General features: G+C 39.9%; 1 protein-coding gene across 1 annotated transcript in view; it reads left to right on the top strand.

The window, feature by feature from the left end:
* Positions 1–22047, top strand: part of LRRC56 (leucine rich repeat containing 56) — an 84996-nt gene that overhangs the window by 20152 nt on the left and 42797 nt on the right. Inside the window, exons 3-4 of the mRNA XM_060262846.1 lie at positions 3123–3210; positions 4892–4952. Coding sequence (XP_060118829.1) covers positions 3123–3210; positions 4892–4952 — 149 coding nt within the window. The remainder of the gene's footprint in view (positions 1–3122; positions 3211–4891; positions 4953–22047) is intronic.

Below are 22047 nucleotides of genomic sequence, written 5' to 3'. Positions count from 1 at the left end.
TTCATCCTGGGTTTTGTATTTTTTCAACCTTTTCAATGAAGGTGCTGCTAGTTTTTCTAACTCCACTGAATCTGGCATCCCTGGCTGCCTAAATGGCCACCTGGATCTCCAGAGGATATCATTACTTTGATCACACATCTTAAATCAAAAGATGATTACTCCAGAATTATTAAAGTTCCTCCCAGAATGGTGGGCCCCTCCTTTGGCTGTTTTGTTCACTATGATAAATAGTGGAATAATGTCAAAGCCATGGACCAATGCAATCATCATTTGTATCTTTAAAAAGGGTGATTCTTCTTTACCCAATAACAAGAGACTAATTAGTCTTTTATCAGTAGTCTTGAAGCTTTATGCTAAGCTTCTCCTAACTAAACTAGAATGGATGAGTGACCATAGCATACTAGGTCAAGAACAATTGGGGTTTTGCCACGGAAAATCTACACTGGATCATTGTATAGTACTGTCACACTTAGTTGCTAAATATGGTGGGAAACCTGGTAATAAGTTCTTTGCTGCCTTTTTAGACCTTAAAGCAGCGTTTGATTCAATTCTAAGAGATCTCTTATGGGATAAGATGGCCAGAATGAATATGGAGCCCAGATTACTTTTTCTTTTCCAAAAACTTTATATAGACACTTGTTATCAGGTCAAATTTAATCTTCTGGGAAATTTAACCCAAAAATTCCATCACGCAAAGGTGTAAAACAGGGCTGCATTCTTGCCCCTTCATTGTTCAATCTGTTTCTAAATGACCTGGCCCCAGTTTTATCCGATATGGATGGACATTTCTCTAAAATTGCACAAAGCCATATTCCAATTCTTTTATATGTGTACGATGCTGTCCTACTTTCATGCTCTCAAATTGGTCTGAGGTGTCTTTTATATCAATGCTTGGTTTACTGTGATAACAACAGACTAACTCTGAACTATATGAAAACAAAGATCCTAGTATTCACTAAATCTTGGAACAGCATGTATGGACAATTCAGGGAAACCCCATCGAGCAGGTTAAATCTTTCAAATATCAGGGGATCAACTTTTATTATAATGGGAACTGGGCTACATATCATAATTATGCCACCGACTTAACAAGGAACAGTGCTGCTGCCATCAGCCATTTCTTTTATTTGAGAGCCAATAAGTATGTTCCTATGGCTCTAAAAGCCTTTAATGCCAAATCCAGGCCACAGTTCCTATATGGAGCTCATACATGGATAAATGCAATCAACCCTTCTGTTGAGGGGCTACAATCTCTTTTTTTATAAAAACATTCCTTGGTTTTCCTGTGTACCACATGCTGCGATTTGTCTCAAAACCAGCCAGATGTTGTTAGAAACTCAGACAATTAGGTTTTGGCTTCTCACAATTAGGTTTTGACTTCTCACAGTTAGGTTTTGACTTCGCCTTTTGTTTAACTCTGATTCAACTCTTTGACTTTCCTAATGCTGACAGATGATCATGAATCTAATTGATTGGAATTAGTCCATTAAAAATTAGATCTATAGGAGAGCAAGTTTTCCTTGCTGCCTCAGTCAGGTGCTGGAATTGAATATCTAAAAGCCTGCACTTGATTATCTGGAATACTGTTGAGGCAGATGGATTCCTTGTACCTATCAGGGGGAATGTGAACTGGAGGGATTCTGCTCAGCATAGTAAGAGCCAGAATGGTGTAGTGGTTAAAGTATTGGACTGGGGTCTTGGAGATCCAGGTTTGAATTCCCACTCCAGCATAGAAGCTTGATAGGTCACACAGTGGCCAAAAAACTAGGTGTCATCAGGAGGTCCACCAGTGGGTCAGGACATTAGAAGCTCTCCCACTGTTGCCCCTTCCAAGCACCAAGAATACAGAGCATCACTTGCTCCAGATAGAGTTTGAACAATATGCTGTGGCTAATAGCCACTGATAGACCTCTGCTCCATTTATTTATCCAGTCCCCTCCTGAAGCCGTCTATGCATGTAGCTGCCACCACCTTCTGTGGCAGTGAATTCCATATGTTAATCACTCCTTGGGTGAAGAAGTACTTCCTTTTATCCATTCTAACCTGACTGCTCAGCAATTTCATTGAGTCCCCATGAGTTCTTGTACTGTGAGAAAAATAGAAAAGTACTTCTTTCTCTACCTTCTCTATCCCATATAATCTTGTAAACCTCTATTATGTCAACCCTCAGTCAACATTTCTTTAAGCAAAAGATCCCCAAGCACTTTAACCTTTCTTCATAGGGAAAGTGTTCCAACCCTTTAATCATTCTAGTTGCCCTTTTCTGGCCTTTTTCCAGTGCTATAATATCTTTTTTGAGGTGTGGTAATCAGAATTGTACACAGTATTCCAAAGGAGGCTGCACCATTGCTTTCTACAGGGGCATTATGATACTGGCTAATTCGTTTTCAATTCCCTTCCTAATAATCCCCAGCATAGGGTTGGCTTTTTTAATTGCAATTGCACACTGTCTCGACATTTTCAGTGAGTTATCTACCATGACTCCAAGATCTCTCTCTTGGTCAGTGTCCGCCAGTTCACACCCCATCAACTTGTATTTATAGTTAGAATTTTTGGCCTCAATGTGCATTACTTTGCACTTGACCACATTGAACCTCATTTGCTATGTTGACACCCACTCACCCAGCCTCAACAGATCCCTTTGGAGTGCCTCACAATCCTCTCTAATTCTCACCACCCTGAACAATTTAGTGTCATCCGCAAACTTAGCCACTTCACTGCTTACTTCCAACTCCAAATCAAAAATGAGCAAACAAGGCAGGCTGAGCCAGTGAAGTCCCCTCCCTTAACAAGTCAGTCAGTAAAGGGGAGGTTAGAGGTAGAGCAGCTGCTTGGAGCCTGTACGGCACTGTTCATGCCCCTGCCCAAAGCCAGGCCTGTGATATTAAGGGTAGGCTTCCTCAGAGTGCCCCCTGACAGAGGGCCAACTGTCTAGGAGTAAATCTCACTGAACACAGTGTATTTTACTCTTGAGTATACATGCCAAAGATAGTGCTGTAAGACGCTTCAGGACTGAGAAGCAGAGTATAAAGATGTGAGAGGTACTATGGTGTTTTCCCCCATGGACCTTGTAGCTTCCCATTTTGCCCTAGTTCATTCTTACTTTTTGTTTCCTGTTGCAGCAAGCACTGACAGGACTGGATGATCTGCGACAAGTGAGGGCCCTAGAGATGCGTGTTGACACAAGAGAGAACAGCCTAGGAAACTTTGGTAAGAAACAATTGATCTGGCCTTTACTAGTTGACTCTTAATAATAAGGAGCTAGGTTTTTAAAGTTCTTCATTTCTGAATGCAGACAAATGTGGAACTGTGTTCATGGCAAGGAAACTCTTAGAAAGTAATGGTTGGTAATAGCTTTATAATGCTACCAGGTTTCTTTAGACAGTAGCCACAAATCAAGTTACTGACAGTCTACCCTTATTTGATTTTTGCCTCCTGGCAGACACACTAAGTTGATTGGGTGCCTGAATCTGTCTTCTTCTATGGCTGAGGAAGCACTTTAAAAGCAGAAAGTGGTTTTGGAACATTTTTGATAGAGAAAAACAATCTTTGTTTTATATTTGCTCAGGAAAATACTTGACACTCATCACCCCTGTCATTCTGTTATTTTTAGTACTGCTTCATTCTGTAACCATAAATGTGTGCTTTCTAATACTGGCTATGTCCTAGAAATTAGCTCTTATAAACCTTGTTTAGCAGTAATTACTGTTGACTGCATTGAAAGAATGCTTAGTATACAGGAGTTGATGCTTTATTTAAGTAGTCATAATTTATCCAGTTTATTTGAATTGGCTCCTCCTATGGACAGAGCTAAGAGCATTGTAAGCTCAAAATCTTTCCCAGTTCCACATAGGGCTGATTCACGCAGTACAAAAAGTCCATGTGACAGATATGAGACCATCACCAAGACTTTGGATGAAATGTTTGCCTGGAGTTCCATTTTGGGAACTCAATTCCTAGGGCAATGGGGACCCAATTCAGATCAGGATTATAGAGCATGGAGAGAGGGAGCTTAAGCCTAACTGAAATAGCCCTGGGGAACCACTACTTGCCTCACTGGAGAAACTTTTATCTACTGATTGGTACATGTAAACTTCCCCAGTGGGGCAAACAGAGTTCCTGAGGATGTTTTAGGTTGGGAAAATGGGGTTGGGGAAGGCTAATATGCCTGCTTTCAATGTGTTGCAATGCTGATCTGAATTGGGGCCCATAACACTTGGGAATTGAATTCCCAGCACTGAACTCTAGATGCCTATCTATTAACATTCATTCTGTGGATTTGGAACATGTGAACGCCCTTAGATGTGGATGGGGTAAAAAAATGACATAACATAAAATTAAGAGGTCAGCTTTTAGAAAGTTATCTTAAAAATCCGACTCAGTACAAGGGTGTTTAATAAGCTCAGTAACGGAAAAGTTAAGAACACAAAACTTATATACCTCTTTTGGCCCACTGTTGCCTCTGGTGAAGGGGATTTCACAGGGCCTTGGAGTAATACAAAACCTATTTGATCAGAAGTGGAAGTGGAACAAATGTTTACACCATGAGCTACAATTCTTTCAAACCTTCTTTAGCTGTCTGGGGGGAAAACAATCTGTCTCATTTAGAAGCAGGTATGGATACATTGGCTGTATTTAAATGTTGCAAGAAACTAGTTTATAAAGTATGGCTTGACTAAATTCTGGGTTTTTTATTATATCCAGATGGAACATACCTTTAAAAATGCCAGTTTCTAGAGGCGAAAATGTAAGGGAATACACTTACTTTAGGCAGACTTGTTACTATGTATATTTCTTATGTCACAGTTCGGAAAGAATGAGAGGGCTTTACAAACATTATGTTGATCTCATTGTAGCTACAAATTGTTATTTTCCTTTCCTGGTCTTATAGGTGTTTATCTCCCTAACTTAAAACATCTGAAACTGAACAACAGTGTACTTACATCTGTGAGGTAAGAAGCTAGAAGTAAAATTCAATATACTCTTACATTCTTCTCCCCTAGTTAGGGCCAAACTACACATTCATTTTTTGTAAAGAGTTGTGTTCAACTTTCCCTGAGCCAGCTCAGGTTCCATACATCCACCCAGAAGCTGCAGGGAATGTCTATTAAATATATGAGAGCCCAAACAAGACACTGACACTGAAGATGTAAAATTAATGTTAAAACCAAGGATGAACTAAAACCCTCTTTGTTTCTTCCCTTAATAAATAAATTATTTATTCACTGCCTAAGCCAGCATTTAAAGCAGTAAAATCATACAAAATTAAAACTGATTGTCCATAAAATCATACATAAAAGGCATAAAATACTGTTACAAAACTACAAATATAACAAAACATGGCAGTTACAGCCAACAGATTGGCAAAGGTGTTTAGCCATTTCCTTATTCTTGTGGCAAGCCAGCCAAATTTTGCTAATTTGTATGTAACCTCAGGGTTCCTATCGCTAAGAAGATTCTTAAGGAGTTGCAATTTTTGGCTACTGGTAGGGTATCGAGGTCACCCTGTTGATTGGTTCTGTCAGAGCTCGCCGTTTGGTTGTGCTATTGGGGTCGTTTTGTCTGACAATGTCCAATATTCTCTGTTTCATTATCTCCCTAGCATTATCATAAGTGAAAGAACTGAGATATTGTTTGGAAAGGCCGTAATAATGTTTTCTGTAAAATTTTCCATTCCTCCTCCCCAGAATACACATTTATTTTTTTCAAAGTTTCCAGAAATCAGACTTTCTCTCAGGACAATGAAATTAATGAGTGTGTTCTTTTGTTAACTGAAATACTGACCATCTTTTTCCTATGTGTGCCAACATGCAATACAACACTTAGCTTACAGCCATATAGATTTCTGGATCCCCTGATAGGGTTGCCAATCCCCAGGTGTGGGCAGGGGATCCCCCAGTTTGGAGGCCCTCCCCCTGATTCAGGGTCATCAGAAAGCGGGGGGAGGGGAGGGAAATGTCTGCTGGGAACTCTATTCTTCCCTATGGAGATTTATTCCCATAGAAAATCTTGGAGAATTGATCTGTGGGTATCTGTGGCTCTGGGGGGGTCTGTTTTATGGAATAGAGGCACCAAATTTTCAGTACAGCATCTAGTGCCTCTCCTGAAAATACCTCCCAAGTTTCAAAAAGATTGGACCAGGGGGTCCAATTCTATGAGTCCTAAAAGAAGGTGCTCCTATCCTTCATTATTTCCTATGGAAGGAATTGAAAAGGTGTGCCGTCCCTTTAAATGTGATGGCCAGAACTCCCTTTGGAGTTCAATTATGCTTGTCACAGCCTTGATCTTGGCTCCACCCCTAATGTCTCCTGGCTCCAACCCCAAAGTCTCCTGGCTCCACCCCCAAAGTCCCCAGATATTTCTTGAATTGGACACAGCAACCGTATCCCCTGAACATGATATACGAATAAGAACATGATAAATGAATAAAATACTGAGCTTTCACAGTTACAGCATTTGGTGTATGATGCAGTAACATTGTTTTTACTATGTCTTTGATCGTTTCTAGGCATTATTAGAAGCCTAAACTTAAATAAGTTTGCCTTCTGCATGTTAGTACAATTAAATTGTAAGGGATGAGGAAAGGGGAAGCACTAGAACCTGGCACCATTCCCAGGCTAGAATTGTGCCAGCAGTTTTGAAGCAACTGCCCAAGGCAACTGTGGCTTTCATAGTTTATTCATAGAGCAATAGATTTTAGTGCGTTTTGTTGTTGTTTTTGGTCTGTTTATATTTTTCTATTCGTCTTTATTGTAGAATTCTTAAAGCATGCAAGAAAAGATAAAATAATATAACAAGTATAAAAATAATAAAAACAAATCAAGATCAATATAAAATCAAAAGCCAAAGTTTCCTCTTAATATACAAGCACTGGAGTCTATGCTGACATAGTAATATTTCTTTTAGATACAAATGTGCAAGCCAAGCAAAGTGAGTGCAATCAAGCACTTCTTCTGCAGATATAGCACAGCTGTTATCTCTGCCATCAGATCCTGAGATACCGTGTTTCCCCGAAATAAGACATTGTCTCATATTTGTTTTTTCTCAAGAAGACACACTAGGGCTTATTTTCAGGGGATGTCTTATTTTTTATTAAGTATGATACAACAATCTACATTTATTCAAATACAATTTTTTATTAAGTATGATACAACAATCTACATTTATTCTTGAACATTGTCATAACTCTCCAGACCCGGAATTCCATCCTGAATTTTTTGCGACGCCCATCACTAGGTCTTATTATCGGGGTAGGGCTTATATTTAACAAATGCATAGAAATCCTGCTAGGGCTTATTTTTGGGGTAGGTCTTATTTTCAGGGAAACAGGGTAGCTATGGACAGCCCCATACTGCAGCACTCCAGTTTCAACTAGCTCCAGTTAGAAACTTCCAACTCTGTCTCTGATTGTTCTCCAAATTTAAAGTACAAAGTCCTTTTCTTGCCTAAGTCACATACAGCACTGATCTCAAACACCAACTCTGCAAATAAATGGTAACTCTAACTCTCACTGAGGAAACTTCAGTGAATCTTCTGGCTGCTAGGAAAGTCATACAGCATCCGAAGCAGTATTTTTAATTTAAGAAATTTTAACTTTAGCAGCATAATTAATCTCTGAATAGATTTGTTTACAGTCATTCCAGCCTGTTCTTACATTCTTACATTCTGCACAGAATTTCTGTACTTGTTCTCTTAACATACATATTGTTTGTTAAATAAAACTACTTAAATATATCGTATATTGTATTCGTGCTGCTGGTGGTGGAAAGTCCCATCAGGTCAAAAGTCATTTATAGCAACTCTGTAGGGTTTTCAAGATGAGATGTCCGGAGATGGTTTGCCATTGCCTGCCTTTTGTGTCATGTCCCTGGTATTCCTTGGTGGTCTCCCATCCAAACACAAGCCAAGGTCATCTCTACTTAGCCTCTACTTAGATGAGATCAGGCTAGCCTGGGCTATCCCGGTCAGGGCCATACAAAACAACTTAAATATCTTGTGTTCATCCTATCTCTTTTAAATTTGCTTCAATTAATAAATAAATTGGGAGCTTCCAAGATCCAGTCAATAATCAGGAGATCCATCCAGGACATTAGAATCTGGAGGCCATAGGTAGGGTTGTCAAATGGGGTATGGCTAAGTAGCAGAGCATCTTCTGTTTTCATGTAGAAGGTCCCTGATGTAATATCTGAAATCTCCACTCAAAAGGATCAAATAGTAGGTGGTATAAAATACTTCTGTCTTCACAATGAAGTTTTCACAATGAAAATCATGTGGAACTGAGGAGTTGCACAGGAAATGTATGAATAAGAAATTGATGCTACATGTTGCCATCTGGTTCAGCATGCTTTAACACCAGTCATCTGGACTTGGAGCTCCCAGGCTCAGTGCTAAAAATGTGGCAAATTTAAAACTGGCTTTGGTAGACAGAGTTGTTTTACGGTGTCCTCTATTAATGCTGGGCTATTGTTGTCTAGCTGCACAGCCAAGAGGTTAAAAGTGCAGCAAGGCCCTTCCCTGGCAGCACTGCTCATGAAGGGTTATAACTAGGGGCACCAAATAGGGCACCCCCACATGACTTGCAGGGGTTGGGGCAGGACCAGCGCAGCACTGTGCCAAGCACATGGCTGGCCACTCTGCCCACCCAGCCCTCTTCGACTCCCTTGCCAGCACAGTGGTGGCAGCAGGAGCAGCCATGAGAGGAGGTGCCAGGTGTCGCCATGCAGGAATGGGCCTGGCTTGAGGACTTCTGATTTTGGTGACACATCTTTAGGAGTGGCTCGGACCAGCGCGTCCAGAGCCGCTTCTAAATCAAACTGCAGAGGGGTCCTCCACAAGGGGTGACTCGACTCTGGGACCCAGGAAGGGTCCAGGAAGGCAGGGAGCTCAAGCGGTTGAACAGGGGTTACAGCAGGGGCGGCTGCCCCCTGATCCCAGCTCGCTTCTAGCCTCGCTGTTTCGATTGCCATTTTTAAATGGCTTGAGGGTCGACTGCCGGACTTTCCCTTTTCTTTTTCTGATTTAAGTGACTCTGCATCTCAAGTGACAAGCTGCATCTACACTATTATGTCTGTAAGTTTTCTTTCCTCTTGCTGATCTCTGAGGCACTGTTTCTGGCAAGCAGGAAAAATGGAGAACTGGGACTGAAGTGGAATTCAAATAGAGGCAAAGATAGAGAAGGGGGGGAACTCTCTCTCCTTCTCTTTCAAGGCTTCTAAAAGTTTCTGCCTATCCTGGTGATGTTTATAATTCCTGCATGAGAAGAATCACATTAATTCTTAAACATAGAAAAGACTTGATGGCTGAACTTAATTGATTTGTTTTAAACCTCCTTCTGGAAAAAGATTTTACTTTGGGAAAGCTGTTTGCAAGAATATATGAATGTGAAGGACAGCTGGCTTATGAAGTAATTTGAAGCTTAGGCTGAAGTGCTTTGAACAAATTTATATGAACAACTAGACTTTTAATTTTAGTGGGTATTGTATACTGGATTATAAAACATAACGGTTGAAGGAAGAACACATGTGCCAATTTTTAAAGAGGATTATAATTCTCTGATGGTGGATGTTATGGATATAACCCTTTAATTTTTGCTTTTTTTTCCTTCATGGTTTGAATATTTTTGATATGGTTTGAATATTTTTGGCTTTGGATTTATTCTCCCATTTTTCCTCCTTTTATTTATCAAATCTGGAGTCTTCCTTATTTCTGCTACTACTTTTTTTGGGGGGGGGAGTGCCTGGTCCAATTTGTGTTTTTTATTTTTCTCCTGGGTTATTTGTTTAATTTTTAATTTTTTGATCTCACTTGTGGATTATAAATAGGGCATTCAGCCCTGGATTACAAATCTATACCTTGAAGCAGTTGGATGATCCTGTGGAGACTTGGATTTCAATTGAACTATCATTGGCAGAAGATTTGTTATAGTAAATTGCTTCTTTTAGTGAGTTGAATTGTTTTGGCTAAGTGGTTAAGGGTGTTGTACTGAAAAGCCTCTGTTTATCATAAGTTTTATTATAGTTTGGGGTCTGGCAAATTGTTGATAGAAGCTAGAAGGCTGTTTTCCTCTTAAAAGCATTCCATATTAAGGGTACTGCCTGGCAGAGATTAGCTTATCTGTTATAAAGAGAAATATTGAGTTCCAAAACAAACTCCAAAGAGGCAGCATACTGACCTGGTGGCTGTGAGTGCATTTACTTTAATAAGAATGGAAAATAAAGCTGCGATTGGCTTTAAAGAAACAGTAAAAAAAAAAAAAGAAAATCGAGAAGGAAAACCACCAATGTCTTCACCCAGCTCTGCATCTAGGCCAGGGAAATTTACAACCATGCAGGGAAATATGAAAGAAATGCAAAATACTCCATTAACTGCCATAGCACAGTTGACTAGTAAAGTAGATAATATTGGAGAACAGATGGCAGATATCAAACAAGAGCTTCTGGAAAACAGCAAACAGACAGCTGAGACCAATAAAGCCTTAAAAGTATTAGATGCCCAGGTGACAGATAATACACAAAAGGTGGAACAACTGGGAAAAGAACAGAACATACATGATTCCAGACTCTTGCAGTTGGAAATAGACAAAGCTGCCTATATGCTGAGGTTCCAAAACATACCAGAAGATAAAACTGAAGATTTGCAGAAAATATTAAGTGAAGCCTTGGCTGAAATTCTACAGGTGACTCCTCAAAGGATGGAAGAAGAGTTCGATCAAGTTAGACGAGTGCCATCAAGCTTCACGAGACAGAACAAACTACCCAGTGAAGTTCATTTGAAGCTTACAAGAAAGAGGACCAGAGATGACATTTTGAAGTAAGCAAGAGACAAACCTATAGATGATAACTGGAAAAATGGTGAAAATTTTAAGAGAGGTACCATGGCCAGTGAGACAAAAGAGGAGAGAATACCAAGCTTTAGCAGGCTTCCTGAGAGAAATGCCATATATATAGCTAATGCCTGAAGGCCTTCTTTTTGCTTATCAGGAGAATAGGTATAGGGTAAACTCCATTTTCAAAGCCCAAAATTTTCTGGATAGAGTGAAGGAAAAAGAGGGGAAGGAAAAGAAGGACGATGAAGAGGAAGAAGAAAGCTCTGGTGAAGAGAATCCAAATGAACCATGGAGACACCGGACAAGACAGAAGACTAAAAAAAGATAAAAAAGATAGTGATAAGAAAAATCCATAATGGCTTCAATAATTTTTATTAATGTGAATGGACTCAATTCTCCTGTTAAAAGGAGGAAGACCTTCAGATATTTGACAAAATTGGAAATGGATATAATTTGTTTACAAGAAACCCATATTTTAACTAAAGACCAACATCTTTTAAAAAATAAGAAACTTGGTAGCTTATTCACAGCAACAGATATGAATAAAAGAAAAGGGAAGTGGCAATATATGTTAAGGATAAATTTAACCCACAATTGCAGTGTGCCTCTGAAGATGGAAGAACCCTATTAGTGGAAATCACAGTGGACAATAAAAAAATCCTACTGGCCAATATTTATGCCCCAAACGACCAACAAGAGAAATTTTTTCAAGATTTGCATCTTGAACGATCAAATTTGGAATATGTGGAATACTGTTTAATAGGAGATTTTAATGCAGTTTCTGATACACAACTGGACAAAAAAACACATAAACAGATTAAAAGTAAAAGTCTTCAATTGCCAATAAGTTTTTGGAAGCTAGCAGAAGAATTGGATTTGGTTGACGTATGGAGAACAAGATACCCAAATTCGAAAGACTTTACCTATTACTCTCCTAGTCACCAAATGTGGTCAAGAATTGATATTTGTTGGCTCTACAAATTTGGTCAAAGATTTAGTTGAGACAGAAATTCAAACAAGAGTCATATAAGGTCACAGTCCTGTAATGATAAAGTTCAAAGGCATACAAATGAGAAGATCATGGAGGTTAAATACCTCAATTTTGAAAGATAAAGAATTTCTCAGGGAATCTAAGGTTGAAATGGAATCCTTTTTCAAACAGAACAGAACACATGATGTAAAGATGCAAGTAGTTTGGGATACTGCTTAAGCATATTTTAGGGGCCTCGCAATTAGATATAGTGCCAAGAAAAAGAAAGAAAGAACTGAAAATTTTCAAAAACTAATGTTGCAAGCTGGAGAAGCTGAAAAGAACTTAAAAATACAACCGACAAGACAGGAGTTCCAAAATAAGGTGAAAGAAACACAACATCAATTGTTATTTACAGAGGAGATGGAGATAAAATTGAGACATGCCAAACAAAAAAATTTTGAGCATGCCAATAAGCCTGGAAGGTGGTTGGCCTATAGGATGAGGAAAGAGAACGCCAAAAGAATAATATCAGTCTTGAAAGATGAGAATAATAAAGAGAAAGCTCAAAAACAGGAGATGTGTCAAATCGTGGAACAATTCTACAAAAAATTATATGAAGATAAACAAGTTCACAAGACAGATTTAGAAGACTACATTAACCAAAACAACAAATTTACAGAAGAACAGCAAAAAATCTTAAATGATCCAATAACAATAAGGGAACTTGGAGACATAATGGCATCTCAAAAGAATGGTAAAGCTCCGGGTCCAGATGGATTGCCTGCAGAATTCTACAAAGCTTATAAGGAGTCTTTATTGTTACCATTTAAGCGTCTCCTTGAAAAGATTCAAGATGAAGGCCAAATACCAGCTTCTTGGCAAGAAGCTACAATATCCTTAATTCCAAAAGAAGGTGCAGATTTGAAAGATATAAAAAACTATCGTCCAATCTCTCTCTTAAATGTGGATTATAAAATCTTTGCTGCAATATTGGCACAATGATTGAAGAAAGTTCTACAGTCTACAATACATTAAGACCAGGCTGGATTGCTTCCTAGAAGATACTTGAAAGATAATGTTAGAAAAGTTTGTAATATCTTGGAATATTATGAGACTCACCCAGAGAAACAATCGGCACTAATTTGTTTGTACGCTGAGAAGGCCTTCGATAATGTTTGTTGGCAATTTATGTTGCAGCAACTGAAAGGTATGGAAGGTGGTGAAAATTTTTTGAGAGCAGTAGAAGCAATATACTCTCTTCAAAGAGCAAGGGTGATGGTGAATTAACAGAAGCAATTAATATTCAAAAGGGTACAAGACAAGGCTGTCCACTGTCTCCACTACTTTTTATTTTAACTTTAGAGATATTGAATAACCAGATAAGCGAAGACACAAGTATTAAGGGAGTTGTGATAAAAGATGAACAATACAAACTGAGAGCTTTCGCAGATGATATAGTTTTTATATTAGAACAACCAATAGACTTAATAGACTGTCTTATAAACAAGATCACTCAATTTGGTTATTGGGCAGGACTGAAGATCAATAACCACAAAAGAAAATTTTTGATAAAGAATATGATGATGGAACAAATCTAATCTCTTGAACAAAAATCAGGGGTTTTGTATGAGAAAAGAAGCAAATATCTAGGTGTACTTATCTCAAATAAGTGCAGCAGCTTAAAAATTAAAGCTTAAAGAAATTAAAAAAGACTTGGAAAAATAGCATGATTTGATTTGAATTTATCCTTAATGGGAAGAATAGCCTCAATAAAGATGAATATCCTCCCAAGGTTATTATTTTTGTTTCAAACTATTCCAGTATTTTTAAATAGTGAGTTTTTCAATAATTGAATAAGATGGTCTCTAAGTATATTTGGCAAGGCAAAAAACCTAGAATCAAACTAAAGATATTGCAAGACTCTAAATTGAGAACAGGTATGGGCCTCCCAGACTGGCAATTGTATTACAAAGCTTCTGTGCTCCTGTGGGTAAGAGACTGGATACTATTGAATGACAAGAGGCAACTGCTGTTAGAGGGACATGGTCTCACTCTGGGTTGGCATGCGTACTTATGGTATCAAAGACTTGAAGGACATTCTTATTTTAAGAACCATTGGTTTTGGAAATTTTTGTATCATACATGGTCATGGTTAAAACGAGAATTTACCAAAAAATTCCAAGATGGGTTTCTCCAGTAGAAGCATTTACTCATCCAAATCTTTTAAAACCTAACCAGAGTTATAAATATGATGACCTGTTGGGAAAAGACAATCAACTGAAAACCAGTGAGGAGTTGGAAAACATCGACATTAAAATGAATTGGTGGTTGAGAATGCAAGTCGAATCTAGGTATGTCAAAGACAAGACGATAGGCTTTAATACAGAACAATACCCATTTGATAAAATTTTCCTAGGCCCTCAAGAAAAGCTAATCTCCAAACTATATGTATACCTACTACAGATGAAGACTCAAGATGAAGTTGTAAAAGACTGTATGGTCCAATGGGCGAAAAAATTGGGCCATAATATTACATTAGAAGAATGGGAGAGATTGTGGAAGTGCAATATTAAATTAACTAGGTCAGTAACTTTTAAAGAAAACTTGTATAAGATGTTTTATAGATGGTACTTGACCCCACAGAAATTGTGCAAGATGTATACTAATATGTCTAGCAAATGTTGGAAATGTGCTAAACAGGTGGGTTCTTTTTATCATATGTGGTGGACATGTGAGGTGGTGAAGGACAACTGGAAAATGACTCACAAATTACTACAGAAGATTATGAAGACACAGATTCAATTCAAACCAGAACTATTTTTATTGAATATATTTCCTGAGGACTATTCCAAAGAAATGAGACATTTGTTGGCACATTTCAATACAGCAGCCAGGTTACTTTTGGCGCAGAGATTGAAATTCCCACAAGAATGGACTTGGTGGGAAAAATTCTGGAAACAGCAGAGCTGGACCTTTTATCCCAGCTGTTGGCTGGGAAATCTAAGGAAGAAGCAAGAAAATATTGGTTGAAATTTTATGCCTGGCTAGATACCCAGGACTCTTAAGATTCTCTGGTGTGAACTCATGTCTCCTTTTTCCTGTATTCTGTATTACAAGATTGCTTTTACTGGAAATGTCAAATTTAATAGATATTTCAGCAAAAAGATTTATAATACAAAATATCAAAATGCTGATGATACACAGTTTAGAGACAACAATATGTGACAATTTATGTATTTCAAGGAAGTATTGCAGATGTAGACTTGTATTCTTTGAAAGTATTCTCTATGAAGATTAAGATGATTTGTAATCTTTATTTCTCATCCCTTCCTATTCCCTATTCCCAATTATTTGAAACTAATAAAACTTTTAAAACCAGGAATGGGCCTGGCTTTTCCTGCAGGTGGTGGGGAGGAAGGGCACAGCCTGGCAGACAGGGTGGTGGGGCAGGAAATTGGGGGGGCTGTCAGCGGAGGGGGAGGCAGGTGGGTGGACCTTGCCTAGGGCATCAGCCCTGCCAGTAAGGAAGACATGGTAATTGTGAAACTCTTGAACCCCACAGGAGAGCTTTTGAGCCCAATTGTAATGTTTGATACCCTGTTTTTAAGAGAAGACAGAGCAAGTTCTTTGTGTTTGCTTTACTAATTGTGTGACAAGATTCTGAAAACTCCCATGTAGCAGGGGTGGTCAATGGTAGCTCTCCAGATGTTTTTTGCCTACAACTCCCATCAGCCCCAGTCAGCATGGCCAATAGTTATAGGGAGTTATAGGCAAAAAACATCTGGAGAGCTACCGTTGGCCACCCCTGCTGTATAAGATCAGCAGAACCCATGTTCTTCCAGCTACAGCAGCATCAAAGCCTTTTAATATTTACATGTCACCCTATGGTCTATACTCTTATTTCTCATTTGTTTGGATGTTGGCCCACTTATTGTGTGGTCAAGTGGGGAAATATATGCACAGTATATGATGAAAAGATAATGCTTTGGGTTCTTGTTAATTCCTGCTTTATTGGTTCCATCTATCTCTCTTGAGACAAGTAGTCAGATTTATGAACTAATAATTGGGGAAGAAACATGAACATTCTCTAAAGAGAGCAAGTTAACAAAATATCTTTTATTCTTCCATGATAACATGTTCCTTGTCTCCCTAATGATTCTGGCAAAAAATACCATATTTCAAGGCTAATGGGGTATTCATTCTAGTCCGGCTAAAAGCCACCGTTTTTAATCTAATTGCTTCTCTAGTTTCTAATTTCAGGGATGAGTAAAGGGATGCATGTAAAAACATAAACACATACTTTCTTTAAAAACAGGCCGTTCTATTAAATGCATCTTTTATAGTAGCGGTGCTTTGGGCCTATGCAGAAGTCTCTAATTGCCAAATGACCTGTCATTTTTAAAGGTACCACCAAGCTACTTGTTTACTTTGAGCTAGCCTTGTCTTTGCAGTAGCAGCTAATAAATTTATTTATTTTTATGCTGCCTCTCCCCCAGCAATTGGTACTCAAGGCAGTTAACAACATAAACACAAAACATAAATTAAAATATAAACATTCTATAATGTAATTTGAGACAGTGGCACTGTGGCATGACAAACAGAAATGTTTATGCTAAGCCAATCAAAATTGAATCAATGGAATGCCTGGAGGAATAACTGAGTCTTACAGCCCTTGCGGAGCCTAGACAGGTCCCACAGGGCATGAGTTTCATTAGACACAGCATTCCACTAGGTTTGGGCCACAGCAGAAAAAGCTCATGTTCTGGTCGAAGTTAAAATGAGCTGCCCAAGGGCCAGGCACCACCAGAATTCCATGTGAAGTGGAACACAGGCACCACCAGGGGGTTGTAACAGGAGAGGCAGTTCTTAAGGTATGGTGGTCCCAGATTATTTAGAGCAGGGGTGTCAAACATGCAATTTGGGGGCCAAATCAGGCCCCTGGAGGGCTCCTATCAGGCACCAAGCAACTGGCTGTCCTCTGCTTCCTTCTCTCTCTTTCGCTTTCTTCTGCAACACCGCTTGCTTTGCAAGGCTTGCTCATTTGCACAGAAGCTACAAAGCAAAACCTCTATTTTCTCCATTGGCTGAAGCTCCTCCCTTGGGGAGGAAGGTGGGAGGAATAGCTTGCTTTACCAGGCACTCTCAGTTGCACAGCAGAGCTACTGAGCCAAGCCTCTCTTCCTTCTATTGGCTGAGGCTCCCCCCCCCATTTCCTGGAGAGGGAGGGAAAGAGTCAGAGCTTCCTTTGCCCAGTTCCCTGGATCCCATGAGAGAAATACAAAAAAAGTATCTTTAAGACCAATGAGTGCTAATGGTTTAAATGTTTTAAGTTTTTAAAAATATATATTTGTTTTTTTCTGTGTTCTTTATAAAATTTATATCTCTGCTACCTAATCTTAAATAGATACACACATGGCCTGGCCTGGCCTGACATGGCTTGGCCCAACCTGACATGATCTGGCGAAGGGTAGGGAACGTTGGCTCTCCAGATGTTTTTTGCCTACAACTCCCATCAGCCCCAGCCAGCATGGCCAATGGCTGGGGCTGATGAGAGTTGTAGGCAAAAAACATCTGGAGAGCCAACATTCCCTACCCCTAAGGTCTCATTTATGTCAGGACTTCAGTCTTAGCTGGATTTAACTTCAGCCAGCTGTGCCTCAACCACCCACCCATGGCATCCAGGCACTGGGTCAGGGCTGAGAGAGTGTCCTCAGGCTGTTTACCCAGCAAGAGGAAGAGCTGATTGTCATCAGCATACTGATGGCACCCAACCCTGAACCTCCTGATAAGTTCCACTAGAGGGTGCATATAGATGTATGAAATAACATTGGAGACAAGGTCAACCCCTGTGGAACCCCACAATCCAGAGGCCACCTGGTCAATCTTTTGTCTCCAATAGCTACCCTCTGACTTTGTCATTGGAGGAGCAAAGCAAACTACAATAAGGTAGTGCTGTATACCCACAATGCAGCTAGGTGGCTGACTAGAGTAAATTATCAGCTATATGAAATGCTGCTGATAGATCTCATAGTATCAGCAGTTCTGAACCACCTCTGTCAAGTTGAATCTGGAAATCATCCACAAGGGCTACAAAGGCTGTCTCAGTTTAAAACCCAGGCCTGAAGCCAGACTTTGAATAGATCAAGTGCCGACATCTTATCCAGGAAAACCTGGAGCTCTTCAGTGACCACTTCAGTGACCACTTTCTCGGTTACCTTGGAAATGGAATTTTTAGAAAAGGAATTACCTTTCCTAGAAATTTACCATTCGTAGTAAATTGGATACCATGTGGTAATTGGCTAGTTTCTTTTTGTCTAAAGGCTTTTTCAACAGACGTTTAACTACACCCTCCTTCAAGGACGCAGGGAGCAAAAGACAATGCTTGCATTTATGTATGAGAAATGTATGACTGGGGGTGGGGTGTACATGTGTAATAGTTGTAAAGAATATTGGGATAGATCCAGACAACTGCAGATGAAGTGAAGATTGCGGAAGAGAAAAATATGTGGTGGAGCTCATTAGCATAACTCATTAGCATATGTCACCCTTCCACCAGCCAAAAGCATCCTGACGCAAGAAAGGAGAGCCCAGGCAAGTGAGGCCGGCTTGGGCTGACTAGAGATCCAGCCAGCCGAAGCAAGCCTCGCTCACCTGGGGCTCTCCTTGTCCACCCCCCCTCCACAGTCAAAAGGCCAGCAAGCCACCTGCTGCCCAAAATCACATAAGAAGTGGAGAAAGGGTGGCGTGGGCTTCTCCAGGGTTAATGAGGGCTGGTGGGGGTGTGGCAAAGCTCCTGGTGGCTGGCTGGCTGGCTGCCCGCTCTCCTAATCCAGGGATTGTTATGCAGCTGCACCTACTATTCAATGGACAAGGTAGGTAGGTGGGGAGGAGGAGGGGAGCCATCATCAAGGTTCAGGAGCTGTGCTCCTGTGAGCTCCTGCTGCATTCAAGGCCTAAGGAAGATGAACTGTGCTCCGCAGCAGAGACTATGTTGGGCACACAGAACTTGTTCATAGGATGCAAGCTGTGATTTTTGCTGCTGATTCCTTCTTTCTATAGTCTGCTACCAAAAGGTGTTACTCCTAGCCAGGGGCTGTTTTGTAGAAAAATAGGAGCTCATCCAGGGATTGTTATGCAGCTGCACCTACTATTCAATGAACAAGGTAGGTAGGTGGGGAGGAGGAGGGGGAACCCTCTGAAAGGTTCAGGAGCTGTGCTTGCCTTCTAACCTGGAACTGGACATTCTTTGGAAATATAATTCTTTGTGCTTGCCTTCTAAACTAGAACTGGAAATCAAATATGTACAAACCATGAATGATGGTTGGGGCAAAACAACAACAACTATTATTTGCAGCAAGTCTGGAAGAGAACTGGAGCATATGAGATCATGACTTCTTTTGTCCTAACAGTCATATTCAGACCCATGTTAAGTTTTGTTACCAATTAGTTTAGCTGTTTCACTTTTTGTGTTTAGATAGCAATGAAGTCTCTCCATATTCACATTTGTCAATAATACCTGATGGTATAGTAAGATTGAGAGACCATCCCACTTATTTTTATAGAGAAGTCTGTGGAACTATATATATATAAATTATTGGCCACTGTGTGATACAGAGTGTTGGACTGGATGGGCCGTTGGCCTGATCCAACATGGCTTCTCTTATGTTCTTATGAACTCAACAGTTTGCATATATTTTTCTTGCATAACTTGACATTATAAAGCACATTGTCTCACTGACTCTGGGTTTCACTTTTGACCTATGGCAACAACTCAAGACAAACTGTAATGATTTACTGTTCTGGTGAGTTACTTGAAAAGAATGCAAGTCAGCTCCCTGTGAAGGAGTACAGTGCTTCCAGATGGGAACAGAGAAACAGCTATGGAGGAATTTGGTGCTCCCTCACCCTTATTGCCTATTTCTTTATGTTCCTCTGTGTAATATTCTATATTAGAATGTACTAGCTCTGTGGATGAAAGTGCAGTACACATAGCTGAATCTCTGACAGTATACATGACTTGTGGTTTCACAGATTGACAAATATTGCTGTCTTCTAATTTGTCAGATCTCAAATAAGCAGTTCCTATTAATAGTTACCACCTAATCTCCACAAAGAAGCTGCAATGATAATTGAATTCTGTGATCAAAAGAACAGTGATACAAAATCGTGCATATTCTATTCACACATGCATGTATTTATGTGCTTCAGAACTGCCATTCCTCACAATGTATGTCAGTTTTGATCAAGCCTGTTGTTATACTGGACAAACACTGAACTTAAACGTTCTGTTATGCTGACTCAGCAAAAGGCTGAATTTCAGTTGCAATCAGCTGCTTTGATCTACAGTGTTAATAAAGATTTAATTAACTGGATTACAACTGAAATAATTAAATCATAGTTGTGACATGTATCATGCTGGATCTGATTCTGAGTAAGTAATGTTTGTGGGTAAACAGAATTTTATGTAAAATAGAAAAAGACTGTTCTTTGAAGATGGTTTGATAATAAGCTTGGAAGTAGAATTCCTATGGGCGTTTTCACACTTACCTTAAGCCAGAGCGACGTCCCTCTTCACCGCGCAGTGTCTGCACGGTTTTCGCACTAATTGCTGCGGAGCACCTGGAAGAGCCGCAAAGTCCCGCGGCTTTTGCGGTGCAAATGTAAACCGGTTTTTGGCGGTTTACATTTGCGCTGCAAAAGCCGCGGGACTTTGCGGCTCTTCCAGGTGCTCCGCAGCATTTAGTGCGAAAACCGTGCAGGCGCTGCGCGGTGAAGAGGGAGGTCGCTCCGGCTTAACGTAAGTGCGAAAATGCCCTATGTCTTTATTTCATACTTATTAACATGAACCTTTACTGTGATTTCTGTAACTGCATTGGACAAATATGCATTGACCTGCAGAATGGAAATGTATTTACAGCATCCATGGGACTGATAATATGTCTTCTGGCAGTTCTTTACATATATACATTTTCAGGAAATTTGTACCTGTCTGGAAGGAGCTCTGAAATGTTGTCTTGTGAATGAGAATTAGTGCATTGGGCCAGTCCGACTTGTTCTGTTCATAGATAAGAGCCACAATGAAAAGCTCTGAAGGACTGTGTTACGGGTGTAGAGCTGCACTCTGATAGGGGTTGCCTGACCGTGAAAAGAGCAGGTCAGTGCACCAACTTTTGTGTGCATCAGAACCATTTCATCGAGGCAAATATGTCAGGTTTAGCAAATTCTTCTGCTTGACTAGCGATCTAATACAAAATGACAAATTTCGAAAAATAGGGTGCATTTTTAGTTCTGTTGATTAGCTTATAAACATTTTGTAGATCTAGAACTATTCTAATGCAAAGTTGAAAGCTACTATACCTGTCAGTTCTGCATGAGAATAGTTCTGTATCCACAACATATTTATATGAAAATGTTTGGCCTCATCACTTTGGTTGTTTATTTGCAAAACTGCTAGAGTATTCCTCTCCACAGGCCCCGCTTAGGGCTTAGTAAATGCCATTCAGAGGTTAACTCCACCTTTGTTGCTGAAGGTACAAGACCTGACATAAAAGTGCTTTTTTCAAAAAATCCACTAAAGCCAAAGGAGAGCTCCAAGCAATTGCTGTCCTCCTCCCCCAGCCATAGTGAAAGATATTATTTCAACTGATCCAGAGCAATCAGAATTAGTAGGATCATAGAAACAACTTCAGATGTCTTGACAACTAGCTGATGATCTGGATATGTTTTGTTATTACTTTAAGAAGACTAACAGCAGAACCCGGGAGGGGGGCAGAATTGGCACAGGGAGCTGGTATAACCATAGGTTAGGTTAGGTTTATTCAATTTATATCCCGCCCTCCCTGCCGAAGAAGGCTCAGGGCAGCTCACAGTTTACAATAAAACAGCAATAAAACATCAAGTTAAGCATTAAGTTAAAACAATTCAGGTGCTAATTTCAATACAATTTAAAGATGGCATTCAGCGGTCTTAAACATCCACTTCAGTTCTGATATCCTCAGCGATGGCTGTAATTTCAATTGAATGCTAGCTGGAATAGCATAGTTTTGCAGGCCTCACAGAACTGGGCAAGGTAGCGCAAGGCTCTGACATCCTCTGGGAGTTGGTTCCACCAGTAAGGGGCGGCGATTGAGAAGGCTCTTTCTCATATTGTTTTGAGTCTTGTCTCCCTCAGCCCGGGGATCACAAGCAAATTTTGTGTTCCTGACCCTAAGTACTCTCTGGGGAACATGTGGGGAGAGACGGTCCCTAA

Source organism: Heteronotia binoei, chromosome 21, assembly GCF_032191835.1.
Source record: "Heteronotia binoei isolate CCM8104 ecotype False Entrance Well chromosome 21, APGP_CSIRO_Hbin_v1, whole genome shotgun sequence".
NCBI lineage: Eukaryota > Metazoa > Chordata > Lepidosauria > Squamata > Gekkonidae > Heteronotia > Heteronotia binoei.
This window is presented reverse-complemented; position numbering and strand designations above follow the sequence as displayed.